This window comes from Myotis nattereri, assembly GCF_964212035.1.
Source record: "Myotis nattereri genome assembly, chromosome: 1".
In the NCBI taxonomy this organism is placed as follows: domain Eukaryota; kingdom Metazoa; phylum Chordata; class Mammalia; order Chiroptera; family Vespertilionidae; genus Myotis; species Myotis nattereri.
In genome coordinates, this window is record NC_138075.1 from 100676437 (window position 1) to 100691816 (window position 15380).

Here is a 15380-nt window from a genome sequence, read left to right on the forward strand (position 1 = left end):
GAAAGATCAATTCAAATATCAACAGGCAATTGACATGTCTAACACTCTCAAAAATATTATTTTTTTGCTTTCATTTTCTTGAACTATCTAGTTCTGAAATAGCTCCCAGTTAAAACTTAAGACATATTTTAGACTTAATAAACAATGTAAAGTTGCCATACTGTGCTCCATTAAGAACAGTAGTCTGCATTACTTAACTAGAGATTGAGTAATGTTTTCTGCCTTGAAATGGCCAACTTCCAAATTAATTAGATTCCATTTTCATTTACTGCCATAAGTCTGAGCAAATTAATGTTAGAATGGAACTAACAATTTTCTAGATGGTTGGTATATTTTCTTTGCCTTCTGTATACCTACTTATCAAGCCTTAAGAAAGAAAAAAACTATATCTTACTGATTTCTGATTCAGTTCATCACTAAGCAATTCATATTCCTTAGTTTTGTCTTCAACTTCCTGAGACTTCTGATCATAATTGACAGCAAGTTCCTCTAAGGCTTGTAAAACTTCCTTTACTTCTTCTTTAGAGGCATCGTTTTCTGCTTGAAGGCGATTCAGTTCAGCTTGCATATTATCTTGATCCCTTCTGGTAGATGCCAGAAGCTACGTGAAAGAGTCAAGTTACCAAAGTACTATATCAGTTATAAAAAAAAAACACACCTATTTGTTAAGCACAAAGGGGAGGAACTGTGGATGCTATTAAGTGTGGTAACAACATTAATTCATTCAACAGATTTACTAAATGTTATTATGTGTAGGCATGGTGCTAGACACTGTGGAAGAAAATCAAATAAAAACATTGTCATTAAAAACTCTAATAAAATAAAAACTCTGTCATTGAGGAATATAGACGAGAAGATGTACATAATAAATGGAATACAAGATGATATGTAGGAGCCATAAATGAGGGACAGGAGACGACAAACAAAGAGCTTGGTAGTAAATAAAAGGGGTGAGGATATTTTTTGTACGGAAAGCAGAAGGAATGGAAAAAGTGCCAAGGATAGATAGATTTTAGTCAAGTGCAAATTAATGTACTAGAAAGACACAGGCATTCTAGCCTCATGACTTGTGTGCATAGAAATGAATGGAATTAATAGATGTTCAGAAAATTTGCTTTAAAACGTAGATTTTGGGGTAGCTTCTGAGCTATCCCTCAGCAAAACTTGGTATTGGTATATAAAATCTGAACTGGAAAGAAGCCAAGAGACTAGCAATTAGGAGGACACTGTAATCATCCAGTTAGTCAATGGTTTTTAAGTAGGGACATATGGAAATGCGTGGGAATTATTAATAACTAAAGGTCCAGTGCATGAAATTCATGCACGGGTAGGGTCCCTAGGCCTGGCCAGCAATCAGGGCCGATTGGGGCCTTCTGGCTGCCAGCCAGGGTCTCCCTTCCCCAGCTGCCAGCTGGGGCCTCCCTTCCCCAGCTGCTGGCCAGGGCCTTCCTTCATTCTGTGCTACCCTCTGGTGATCAGCACATGTCATGGCAAGCAACTGGTCTCCTGGTTGAACTCCTGTGAGGACAATTTGCATATTAGGCATATATATATATATGGAGCAGAATGCTACTGGCACTTAGAAGCAGGATCCAGGGATGCTAAAAAATACTACAATGCACCAGACAGAAAAATATAATGAAGAATTAGGCAGATGGCCATAGGGAAGAGGGCAGGGAGGCAAGGGTTTGTGTGGAGGTAGGAAAGGGGGGGTTGGGGGGGTAGGGGGAGAAGAGGACATCTGTAATAGTGTAAACAATAAAAAAATGTAAAAAAAAAAAAAAAAAAAAAAGGCAAATTCGACCAGTGCCCTTTGAGAAAGAATGCTATAGTTGAAATAAGTATAAAGATCATCTGATTGATGGTGGGTATTTCTTTCTTATTGAACCTGTACAGTCTTTGCCACCCTTCCCCAAAACAAACCTTAAATGAAGGACCATTTTTAAATGATTCCCCTGCTTTGCAGGTGAGATAAAATGAGGGTCCAAGCTAGGTGACAAACTATGGAGGAGAAACTCTGAAGTAAAGATGGAAGAAATGAACAAGAGGTTAGATGAGGGTAGAAATGTGAAGATGTAAAAAATGACTTTATTCATTGACATTCTCATTCCCCTAGAGTTATACCCCAACTTATGCAATTATTAAAGACAAAGTCAATGGGATTCAAAAATCAATATTTAGACCTATCCTTTAGACCTAACCTATATCTCTGTGTTGAAGTGAATGTATGAGACTAAAACATTTTTTTATGTTCTTTTCTTCATTTTCACTGTAAACACTGTACTTTTCATTAAGGGAAAGGGAGTCTAAAGTTGTTATAGCTCACTGTAAAAGTCTTTCCAAGGATCAATAAGAATGTTTGGGGGAGAATAAGAAGACAAAACAGCACTGTACCTTAAGCAAGTAAAGTAGAAGACAGTTAAAAAGAAATTCAGGAGATGTATGTTAGAGTATATTTTTTAAAAAGTTATCCTCTCCCCTCTAGTTAGAATTCAACATTAAACTTTAACAGAAAGTCATTCTATGCTTCAACCACATGATCTATCAATCTTACAGGATATTCACAATGAAGCATTCCCATATTAAAATTTTTTTTAATGTATTCAGTATATTTTGAGCTCTGTAGATTTGTCTTTTTCTGGAAATAATATGAAAGGCATACAAACTACCTCTTACTGATCCAACATTTGTGTCTTCAATTTCAATGACAAATTATAAAGTTCTTCTGAGAACAACATGAAAAGTATTCAACTTACTTCTTCCTGATCCAACATTTGTGTCTTCAATTTCTCTACCAACTGGCTCTGTTGATTAATTTCCTCATCCTAGAATTTCAATATAACAAGTTACTCACAAGCTGGTTGTAATTGTTTCCTAACACAAAATTAAGATAACTATCACCCCTCCAAATTATTTCAAAACCATATTTTATTCCAATCTCTTAAGAAAATGTAAAAACAGATATTAATCTCTTTCAATTATCAATAACTGTAACACTTCTTTTGCAATAAGAAAAGAAGCAGATAAACATTTATCATGCAATAAGAAAAAAAGCTATTCATTAAATATTTTAAATGCAAAAAGCAATTAACAAGTTCAAAGTTATTACTGAAAATAATGGCCATGAAGCTACATGAAACCTGCCATCTCTGCTTAAAACATATAAATAATACTACCTAAGAACAAAAAGCAAAACTAGAACTATTTTCTTCTAGTCTCTTATTGCTTTTCCCTCCATTCCTCTCTATTTGTTCGTAATTTGTTATTTTTCACACTACTGATATAATCAATGCAGGAAGATATTTTTACCGTTATGTTCCACTATCTAATCTTTTACATTATCTTTTATCAGTCTTCAGATCCCCAATTCTAAGAGGCCATTTTATTAAGTCTCTCCCATGATCCAATACCAAATTCCTTTAGAAAGTTATTTTAGCTTAAAAATGAGGGGGTGGGGAAGCATGTCTCATACAATCTCTGCATAGAAACAGATTGTGATTTGTTTTTAATACAATGATTGTCAAAAGGCTAACAGATATCAAGAGAGATGTATATAGTCATGAGGACCAATATACATAAAATTAGAAAATAAAAATACCTATAGTGATAATATTCTACAACATAATAGAACATGAACAATACCTACCTTGTCATCAAGTTGTTTGTACAATTTAGCAATTTCTTCTTCACACTTTCTTCTTTCAGCATCAGTAAAGTTTCCAGTAACTCCAATTGTGGCTGCTGGTTTATCATTGGTAATAACAATATCTTTATCCACTGAGAAAGCTTCCAAGTTGGCTTTCTCTTTGTCAAACTGCTCATCAATAGGTACTGTCTCTCCTAAAATAAGACAAAATAGTTAATAAAATTCACCTGTCTAAAACTAATTTCAATTTTATTCAATTTCAGCAGCTCCTAACCAGCTTTATCTGCTCAGTCCCTGAGATTTGAAAAGATGTAATTACCTTTATTTCCCCATCCTGTAATCCAGTCATCAAATCTTTATTACTTCCACCCTAATCTAGGCACCTTGCCATCTTGTGACTTTTATAGCTTCCAAGTTGGCCTTTGTGCCTCTATTTATTATTTCTGGTAAAATCAGAATTTAATGTAAAAACTTTATTCATTTTTATTTGATGATGCCTAATGCCTAAAAAGTGAAAATGGATATGCTTTGTTATTTTATTTATTATACCTAAATCTCAAATTTATAAAGCAGCTCTAAATCTTTATCCAACAACTAAAAATGACAGCTTCCTAAGTTATTACCATTTCGCCATCGGTTGAGTTCGTTTTCAAGCCACTGAATGGTGTTACGGAGGGTCTTATTTTTTTCTTTTTCTCTTTCATACTTCTTTTTCCACTGTTCTGCAGTTAATTCTACATTGACACAAACTGTATTCTTAATTGTTTTGGCCCTAAGAAAAGTAATTGGGGAAAAAAAGAATGTGACTGAAATTATTTTCAATTGACATCTAATCTCTCTAGGTAATGTATGTATATAGCTAAGTAACAACTTTCCTTGTACAGTTAACCTAACTATTCTTGGAGCTATAATTAGTATAGTACTTATTCACACCCCAACTAAATTGGGATCAGCCCTAACATCTGTTAATAACTTAAAAAGAAAAATCAGCAACCTGATGAGGATAAAACATGAGGGCCTATATTTTCCAATTTATTTGCAAGGTTGACTTAAGAAAGGAAATTGTTGAAGTTTAAAGATAAAGCCATCATTATCTTCTTAGGCTAATCATATCATACAGATTATTTGAATCCGGTCACTTATACCAACAGGTTTAGCACAGGATTATATATATATATCAGCTTTGTACTGTATTACCTGATTCAAATGTTTATTTTTTTTTATGCTTAGTTGCAGCTTCTTACATAAATTTGACTACATTTTACTTTAATGTGTGCTAAAACTTAATTCAAATCCAGGCAGTCTAAAAAATGGACCTGTACTCATGTGAACAATATCTATTAACATTTCCCTAGATTTAAACAATAAAAGGCCTATCTATGTTCAGACTTTGTAATTGCTTAACAACAAACCTTTGGCCAAAAAGGAGTGTCGATTTTGTTTCAGATTCATTGTATGATGATGGAGAGCAGCAAATTACAATAGTGGTTCTACAGTTCCCACCTAATGAATCTTGAAGGATTCTTGTCATTTTACTATCTCGATATGGAACATACGTCTACATATAGAAACAAAAAAAATAAATAAGATGTCAATGGGTTTCTACATAATAAAATTTATTACAATAATATTACATAAACATGCTATTTTTAAAAAAACTACAAAGTGACTTCAGTTATCTATACTAATAAAAGGGTAATATGCTAATTAGACCAGGAGACCTTCTGGGAGACCTTCTGGACAAAGCCATGGTGGCAGGGCTGAGGTAGAGGCAGGTTTGGGGTGATCAGGCCGGCAGGGGGAGGCAGTTGGGGTGAGGAGCTGGCAGGAAGGGGGGCAATTGAGGGCGAGCAGGCCAGCAGGGGGTGGCAGTTGGAGGCGAGCAGGCCGGCAGGGAGGGGCAGTTGGGGGCAATTAAGTTGGCAGGGGGAGGCAGTTCAGGCAAGTTGACCCGCAGGGGGGGACAGTTGGGGGTGATCAGGCCAGAAGAGGGGGCAGTTGGGGGTGATCAGGCCAGCAGGGAGAGTGGTTAGGGGTGATCAGGCAGGTGAGCAATTAGGAGCCAGCAGTCCTGGATTGCAAGAGGGATGTCCGACTGCCAGTTTAGGCCCGATGCCTGTGGGATCAGGCCTAAACTGGCAGTTGGACATACTCCGAGGGGTCCCAGATTGGAGAGGGTGCAGGCCGGGCTGAGGGAAACCCCCCCACATGCATGAATTTCGTGCACCGGGCCACAAATCATATATAATAAAGTGGTAATATGCAAATTAAGCCTCACACCCTCACAGGATGGCTGCCTACAACGAGGCCGGCAGGGGGGTTAGTGAGGGATGACCAAATGACTGAACAAGCAGGCTGCGTGGGGCAACCAGGCCGGCAGGGGGGTTAGTGAGGGACAACCAAACGACTGAACAGCAGCCTGCGTGGGGCGACAAAATCAGCAGGGGAGTTAGTGATGGATGACCAAATGAATGAACAAGCAGGCTGCATGGGGTGACCAGGCCGGCATGGGGGACAGTTGGGGGCCATCAGGCTGGTGGGAGCGGGAGGGGGGCAGTGAGGGGAGACCAGGTTGATGGGGGGGGGGGGGGCAGTCAGGGGCAACCAGGCAGGCAGGCGAGTGATCAAGAGCCAGTGGTCCAGGATTGTGAGAGGGATGTTTGACTGCCGTCGGATGTTAAACTGGCAGTTGGACATCCCCCGAGGGGTCCTGGATTGGAGAGGGTGCAGGCTGGGCTGAAGGGACCCCACCCGATACATGAATTTCATGCACCGGGCCGCTAGTCCTATATAATAAAAGGCTAATATGCAAACAGACCGAACAACCGGTTGCTAAGAAGTGCGCTGACCACAGTGTTGGCCACAGTGGGATGGTGGAGAAGGTGTGCGGGGGCACCAGACAAAGGCAGGGTGCCGGTCGATGTCATCGGGGTGAGTCTCTGGTAGTTATTGAAAATTCTTTGCTCCTGCCCGTGGCGGTCCTGCCTGGCACTTGCACCTGCTGGTGGCACTGGCCCCACCGTTCACACCCACTGTCGGCGCCGATCACTTGGCGATGTCAGCTGGTGCGAGTGGTGGTTGCCGGCCCCAATCTCCCCTCAGGGCTTCTCCATCTCCCCCTGCTCCTGAGGGGAGATTGGAGCCGGCAACGCCACTCGCACCCGCTGCCTGGCGCCAGTCCCAATCGCTCAGCGCTATCAGTGGGTGTGAGTGGCGGCTGCCAGCTGTTATCACCCCTGAGGGCTTCTCCACTTCCCCCTGCTCCTGAGGGGTGATCAGGGCAGCAGCTGCTGCTCACACCCACTGACAGTGCCAGCCCTGCTTGCACCTGCTGCTGGCACTGGACTCAATCGCTCCGTGCCTTCAGCGGGTGTGAGCCGGGCCAGTGCGGTCAGCGTGTGGGAGTGAGGCTGCCAGCAGACAAGAGACTGGGGGCTGTGGTGGGAGGGGCCAGGCGGGTCCAGGGAGGATGGGCTGAGACTCACACCTGTGCCTACCGCAGCCTCACAGCCCACAGTTCCTTTCAAGGTGCGTGAATTTGTGCACTGAGCCCCTAGTTTGTTTATTATTGAGAACGAGGATATACATACTAATACTATAAAATAAATTTCTAAGAGACAAGGAATTCACACACAGATTCAAATACAGTGAATTACACACTCACTCTTAAGTAATTCAGCAATTCCCCATAAGAACAGGGAAATAGAAGACATACTTACACTACCCTCAGCCAAAGCAGAAATAACATTTCCAAGAGCAGAAAGTGACTTGTTGATGTTCTTAGCTTCATCCAGCACAGCACCTTCAGCTCCAGTTTTACTAACCTATCCATAAGATTAAAAAAAATTTTTTAAGTTTAAAATGAATTTTTGAATTTTCTATGAAGTTCAGAAGTCATCAATAATCAGCAAAAAAGAAAGAAAAGAAAAGCTTCATGACTTTATTTGCCAAGTGTTTACTCTCAGATACCACTATTTCTCAAGTATTATTTTTTGAGAACTTGGTTAAATAACTATTTGCATAACAAGAACGTAATTAAAAGAGACACCAAATTTTATTTTTAGTTTGCGCTCTTCAAAATAACCAATTTACATGTGTATTTATATTTTACTAATTTGTTAGTACCCTTTGCTACATCAGAAAAGAGGAACCTTTTAAAATTTGTTAGAGCATAATGTTTGTTGTTGATGGAACTGTTAGAAAACAGAGACTGAATTTAAATATATAAGCAAACTTGCTTCTTTTTTAAAAATGTAAAATACATATATTAAGTATAGGATAGTATAATATGTTGCAATGTTGGTAGAAGAAATGGCCTCTCAGAATATGCAAACTGGAGAAAGGCTTAAAAGGATGGATGTAAGACTTTTGAGTAGTAGCAAATAGGTACATTATTCTAATCAGAAGAAACAAAATTAGTGAAATAGCAAAAATGGTCATAGAGGTCAATATTAAAACATTTGAACTTATTTTGAAATAAACTAAAGTGAGATTATATAGAACTGTAAAAATGAAATAATCAGCCCTGGCGAGTGTTCAGTGGTTAGAGCATCGGCCTGCAGACCAAAGGGCTGTGGGTTTGTTTTCTGGTCAAGGGCATGTACCTCAGTTGCAGGTTAAATTCCTGTCCCTGGTCAGGGCTCGAGTAGGAGGCAACAAATTAATGTGTCTCTCTCGAGTGAGTCAGTCTCTCTCTCTCTCTCTCTCTCTCTCTCTCTCTCTCTCTCTCTCTCTCTCTCCCCCCCCCCCCATCCACCCCTCCCTTCTCCTTTCTACTCTCTCTAAAAATCAATAGAAAAAATGTCCTCACTCCTGAATGAGAATTTAAAAAAAAAAAGAAAAATAATCATCCAAAGGAAAGAAATAAGTACACCCAAAGTAGAAAGGACTAAAGGATAGTTACCAGTTTTCACAGGGAGCCCTTTGCCAATATGGATGAAAAGAAAACCAAAAATAAGGAGGATACCTAATAAAATTCATAATGACATAGCTAAACAAATCCTTAATAAAAACATACATCTTAAGTCAAAGGTAACACTTACTGGTTGAACTGGACTATAGTCCAAATAACAGTGATTTGAACTGATTATTTAGTTTATGTAATCATAAAGTATCGACATCGATGCTTGCAACTCTCAAAAATGCTTAGATATGTAAAAACATTTACCTTTTCACTACCCGCTAAATCAACCAGATAAAGTTTTCCACTCAGCTTTTGCTCCGTTTGTGTGTTCTCTTGTTTTACATTAATAAGAAATATACTGTGACTTCTAGAGCTATGTTCATTCATATCTGCAATGAAATTACACAACTATAAATAAACATGGCTTTCCTTTACCAATAATTTCTAAAGCATTAACATAAAAATCTCACAACTAATCAGCTTGATAAAGATAATTTAAGGCAGTTTTATACCTTAACTAGTGTTAATAAGTATTTGACTTACTTGTAACTGCTACATGTCTGTTGGATTTTCCTTCATCTATGGTATCCATAACTTCATCTGGACTACATACAAAACGCTCTGTGCAACCCTGTAAAATAATTTTAAGTATGTTGATATCCTTACAAATTTTTATTTCAGTGCTTTCCTAAATAATCATTCTATATTATTTTAACAGTACCTTTACATAGGGAACACGGTTTTTATCTTCATGAACTGAAAGGTTGGTCTTTGAAACTGAAAAAAAGAAATAATATTAGCAACACTTTCCTAAACTCTAACACTGGCTATGAAATTCAATTGTCTCCTTCCCAAATCAGCTTGATAATAATAGGTTAACTTTAAAAATATGAAAAGGTCACTATTAAAATAAGACCATATAGAAACAGGAGATTTATATAGAAACCAATGCAGCAATATAGAATTTTAGGTCCAGTCCAACCTCTACCTACCACCCACATGTTGAAAATGAAAACATTAAGCCAGAGTGATTCAATGGTTTGCCCCAAAACAATGGTGGTGGCAAGAGTGGGACTGCTGGCAGACAGGGGACCGGGACTATGTGGGAAGGGCCGAGTGGGGGCGTGGAGGATGGGCTGAGACACGCCCCTGTGCCCACCACAGCCTCAAGGCCCACAGTTCCTTTCAAGGTGCATGAATTCGTGCACTGGGCCCCTAGTCTATAATAATAAAAGCGAAATATGCTAATTGGACCAGATGTCCTTCCAGACAAAGCCAAGGCTGGGAGGGAAGCCAGGTCCCAGGTGCCTGCCGGCAGCCAGAGGGACACCTGGGTCCCGGGTGCCAGAGGGAAGCTGGTGCCAGCAGCTGGGGGAAGGCCTACTCTTACACAAATTTCATGCATCAGGCCTCTAATCCTATATAATAAAAGCCTAATATGCAAATTGTCCCCTTGACCAGGAGTTTGCTCGATATGATGCGTGCTGACCACAGAGGGGTGGGGGGGTGGGAGGAATGGAACATGGCTGGCATTGGCGATGCTGTGCTGGCAGTGGGCGGCAATAGAGGTGCTGCTGGCCCCGATGAGAGTGGGACTACGGTGGGATGGTGAAGCAGGTGAGTAGGTGGTGCCAGGCCACAGCAGATGCGAGCGAGGCCCAATCGCCCCGCAGACAGCTACCAGTGGTGGCGGCAGCTCCCAGGCGCTGAGGGAGCCGGGAGGGGAGCTTGGGGGCCCAGAGGTCAGCTGAGACCTGCCCTTCCACTCCAGACACTTGCGCTTCGATCACCGGCCAGGCCTAGGGACTGCACCCGTGCATGAATTTTTGTGCACTGGGACTCTAGTGTATCAAACTAATTGACAGCTGATGGAAAACCAGATCTCAGGATCTCTAACTCGAGTTCAATGCTCTAATTAGTACTTAAGAAGCATCGATAAAGAGCTGCTTTAAATAAGTTACTCCCATGTGTCAAATGACATTTAGTTAAAACTTTAAAAGAAAAAATATTAAATGTCTGTTTCCTATAACTTAAGTCAATTTCATATAGATTAGCTTAAAAATGGTCTCACATCTCCTATTAAAAAAAAAAATAATAGCCCTGGCCGATGTTTCTTAGTGGTTAGAGCGTCAGTCCACACACTGAAGGGTCCTGGGTTCAATTCCCAGTCAAGGGCACTTACCTGGGTTGCAGGTTTGATCCCTGGCCCCGGTCTGGGCAAGTGCAGGAGGCAACCAATCAATGAATCTCCCTTACATTGATATTTCTGCCCTTCCCCAAACCCCCGCCACTTTCTCTAAAAATCAATGGAAAAAATATCCTCAGGTGAAGATTAACAAACCAAACCAAACCAACAAACAAAAAGAACACATGCTATTTTAAAATAAATAAAGGGTAAGAAGCTAACTTACCATCTAATAGGTCCCTTATCTTATCCAAATAAATTTCAAAATATGAAACCTAAAAGGCAAATAAATAAAGGAAAGAAGATCAACCAATTAAAGTTATAAAATAATTTATTCACTTACTCATTAATATTGAAGAGTGAGTGCCAGACGTAAACTAAGGGGACAGAGTTATCAATAACAACTCAGCCATAGTTCATATTCTAATCAGAAGACCTAATTTCACTAACCTGCTTATATAACTTAAAAGCAATTTCCATTATGTATCTTCATCTAATATGAACTAGATTAGAGAAGTAAGAACCTTTAAGTTCCATAGTAAAACAAATTCCTTTATTTTACAGAGAAGGAAAATAAGGCAAAAGAGACTTGGCTAACTTGTTTAAGGTTATCTAATGACAAATGAATTAACTATATCTGTTCATAAAATAATTCTCAACTACTTTAAAATGTTTTAAAAATAAAATTAGCATTTATTACTTTTTAGAACAGAATTATTCTAGGTATAAAATAAAATACATCCATTCCCCAAGGATTTTACCTTAATATGAAATTCCAAATTTTCATCCATGGAATAAATATAATTAAAAATATCTTGCACTATTCTTGGAATAATTCCCATGCCTTCTGGATCATGAAGTTTTCCCTAAACAGAAAACAAGATTAGATCTCTTCAATAAATTGTAAAGTATGAATTAAAATTCAAAATTTCAATGTATAATTATAGTCAATAGAGACCAGGAATTCTAATGATTGTCAGTTTTTGGTGAAAATGGCTCTATAAGGATCTAAAAAACCCAATTCTACAATTTACATATTTTTGTAAGTTACATATAAATATTGTATGTAAATACATATACAAACTTAGGTAAGTTACATATAGAACTGTATAACCACATGGGTTACCAATTAATCTTAGCCTTTTATTTAATCCTTAGATTTAGGTTATCCACATTTGTAAATGATCATCTTCTATGAAAAGTTTCTAGCTTCTTTATATATTTGCACTGTTCCTTCTACTTCAAGTCAACTTCCTGGATATGCTAAATGTCCTTGTCCTCAGACTTTATGAAAATGAGCTAACAGAATTAAATAAGCTGTCACTTAACTTTATACAGTAAGCTCAGATAAATGATAAAAGCAAAAAAAATAAAATAAAAAAAATAAATAAATAAATAAATAAATGATAAAAGCAGATGCTCTGTAGCAGCAGCAAAAGCTCTGTAACGGTGGTAAAAGTCTTCTAGAAGCAAAGCTCAAACATGTCTACATCTACTAATAACAGCAATGATAATTATGGAAACGTTCTTATCAGAAAAGAATGGCAGTTATAGGGGGAGGAAGGGACCAAGGAGAGAAGTAAGAAAGGGAATTAAATTACCTGGTCAATTAAATTACCTGAGTAGAATTGAAAACACACAAACATTCAAATTTTCCCATTATGAAATAATGGAAAATTCTTGTTTAATTCTAAAATGTTCATAATTTCATGGTTATGCTAATTGATAAAAGAAAACTAGATATGATTTAAAATATATAACATCACTATTCAAACTCAAGAAAGAACCAGATTCTATCAATGAAGTTATTCATGTACTACCATGTGAGAGAAAGCAAAGAATAAATAAGGAGAATAAATAAACTGTTTAAGCATGGCTAAGTTATTTCACAAATAATGACTGAATGTTCTGTCTGTACTGCAAACTATATCCAAGTACACACTACAAAATGTTACCTCCATTGTGTGTGTCTTCCCAGACGATGTCTGTCCATATGCAAATATTGTTCCGTTGTATCCCTCAAGTACATCTATAAGATAGTAAGAGATTTTATACTTTAGGGAGTTCTTTTCCTTAAGTAAAATTCTTAAGAAATTACTTAATGTTAGGAAATATTCTTTAAAAATGCACACACACACATTAAACCTATTCCTTATCCATGCATAAACATAATAAAATATTCATGGGAAGAATGGTAAGGAAGATTTCGGATTTTCTTTATGCTAATATGAAAGTAAAAATTTAGTACATGAAAGATTTATAAAGACATTAAAGAAAATAAATAATATATTTAATAGTAACTTTCTTAGTGATGACCAATCTAAGCAATTACTTTCTCTCCAGCCCAGATTACTTCCTGTGGTTAACAAGAAACAAATTTTTTAAAAATATATATTTTATTGATTTTTTACAGAGAGGAAGGGAGAGGGATAGAGAGTTAGAAACATCGATGAGAGAGAAAGATCGACCAGCTGCCTCCTGCACACCCCCTACTAGGAATGTGCCCGCAACCAAGGTACATGCCCTTGACCGGAATCAAACCTGGGACCCTTCAGTCCACAGGCTGATGCTCCAGCCACTGAGCCAAACCAGCCACGGCACAAGAAACAAATGTTATATTCTGTTGCTTATAATCATTTATGTCAGTGTACATCTCAAATGTAGGAAGTCTTTGTTCTTGTCATGACATCTGTATGCTAAAGCTTTATATGACCTAAAAGAAAAATAATGTTCTATTTACAATGCAGATATGAATGAGTTTTAGAAATAGGATTAATGATTGGTGGTTAAATCTCACAAACCTATACATTCCTCATATACAAAGTATAACAAGCCCAGTCCTACCCTCAAAATCAGTTATTAGAAAGTTTCCTGTGAAATTAAAAACATACTTTCTAGCTCTTTGTTTATCCCAAATCTATTAACATCTAAGTATTTTCCTCCAATAGGATGAAGGGGGGCAAGGAAGGATAGAGTAAATAAGAAGGTGAACTTTTGATTTTGTTTTCAGGGATTCAGTTTGTTCTGTCTTGGTGACAAGGAAAATATTATGAAATTATATTCTACTCTAAAGGAAGCCTAAGTAAAGAGAAGCCTCTGTTGTAAATAGGAGATGGTAACAGTGAAAAGTAAATTTGTCAACAAGCCAATCCTTGTTTTTTCAACTGATTTTTTTTTTTAAAGGGGTAAAAGTTGTTCCAACGTTGGACACAACTAACAAGGTAAGAGATTGCCCTCTTGCAATCCGGGACTCTCAGGGGATGTCGGACTGCCGGTTTTGGCCAGGTCCCCACAGGTCACGCCGAGGGACCCCACCGGTGCATGGATTGGGCCTCTAGTATGCATATAAGATCTTTGGTTAATCTATTCCCACCCTTCCCCCTCTCCTCTTCCCTCTGAGATTAATCAGTCTGTTCCATGTTTCCATGCCTGTGCATTGAGCGTCTGCCGCTTGGTGATCAGTGTGCGTCACAGCTACTGGTGGAACGCCGAGGGACCCCACCGGTGCATGGATTGGGCCTCTAGTATGCATATAAGATCTTTGGTTAATCTATTCCCACCCTTCCCCCTCTCCTCTTCCCTCTGAGATTAATCAGTCTGTTCCATGTTTCCATGCCTGTGCATTGAGCGTCTGCCGCTTGGTGATCAGTGTGCGTCACAGCTACTGGTGGAACGGTCGTTTAGACTTTTATATATAGAAATAGATAGTACATTTGTATTACGTGAAACTGTATTATCTGAGGCCTTCTAGGATAATAAATGTATGCAGCACATTGTATTTGGGACTTCAAATACAACTTCAAGAATTTTATGATTATAGTGATTAGGGAATATTCAACATTCAAATATTTACTGAGCACCTGCTACGATCTAGACCAGTGATGCGAACCTTTTGAGCTCAGCGTGTCAGCATTTTGAAAAACCCTAACTTAACTCTGCTGCCGTGTCACATATAGAAATTTCTTGATATTTGCAACCATAGTAAAACAAAGATTTATATTTTTGATATTTATTTTATATATTTAAATGCCATTTAACAAAGAAAAATCAACCAAAAAAATGAGTTCGTGTGTCACTTCTGACACGCGTGTCATAGGTTCGCCATCACTGATCTAGGCTCTGCTCTGGGTGCAGGGGATTTAACAGGGACTGATTAGGTGATTTCTAAATATGTCACTTGTCACCCAAAGTAATAAGATTTGTATCAATTAGAAAAATAATCCCTTTTTGTCTAACTTAGTATCTATCTCTAAAAAATTGAATGAATTTTACAGTGAACATTGGTATTTAATCATCAAGATTCTACCATTAACATTTTATTATTTTACTGTTTGCTTTCACCACGTACCTGGCCTTCCATTTTATTTTTTAATGTATCTCAAAGTAAAATGCAGACTTCCACCTATATACTTTGCTTTGCATATACTATTAACTAGAATTCAATATTTTACAGTTTCATTCCTCTGAGGTAAAATTTACATACAATGAACCCGACCAGCGTGGCTCAGTGGTTGAGCATCAATCTATGAACCAGGATCATGGTTTGATTCCTGGTAAGGGCACATTCCAGGTTGTGGGATTGATCCCCAGTGTGGGACATGCAGGAGGCAGCTAATCAATGATTCTCATCATTGATGTTTCTATCT

At 38.3% G+C, this 15380-nt stretch overlaps 1 protein-coding gene across 1 annotated transcript in view; it reads right to left on the reverse strand.

Moving 5' to 3' along the window:
* KIF5B (kinesin family member 5B) overlaps positions 1-15380 on the reverse strand; it is an 85791-nt gene that overhangs the window by 20668 nt on the left and 49743 nt on the right. The window contains exons 3-14 of the mRNA XM_081100721.1: positions 12690-12763; positions 11496-11600; positions 10961-11009; positions 9271-9326; positions 9093-9180; positions 8814-8938; positions 7366-7470; positions 5059-5204; positions 4270-4418; positions 3647-3840; positions 2757-2825; positions 395-601 (exon numbers count right to left, since the gene is read on the reverse strand). Coding sequence (XP_080956847.1) covers positions 395-601; positions 2757-2825; positions 3647-3840; positions 4270-4418; positions 5059-5204; positions 7366-7470; positions 8814-8938; positions 9093-9180; positions 9271-9326; positions 10961-11009; positions 11496-11600; positions 12690-12763 — 1367 coding nt within the window. The remainder of the gene's footprint in view (positions 1-394; positions 602-2756; positions 2826-3646; positions 3841-4269; positions 4419-5058; positions 5205-7365; positions 7471-8813; positions 8939-9092; positions 9181-9270; positions 9327-10960; positions 11010-11495; positions 11601-12689; positions 12764-15380) is intronic.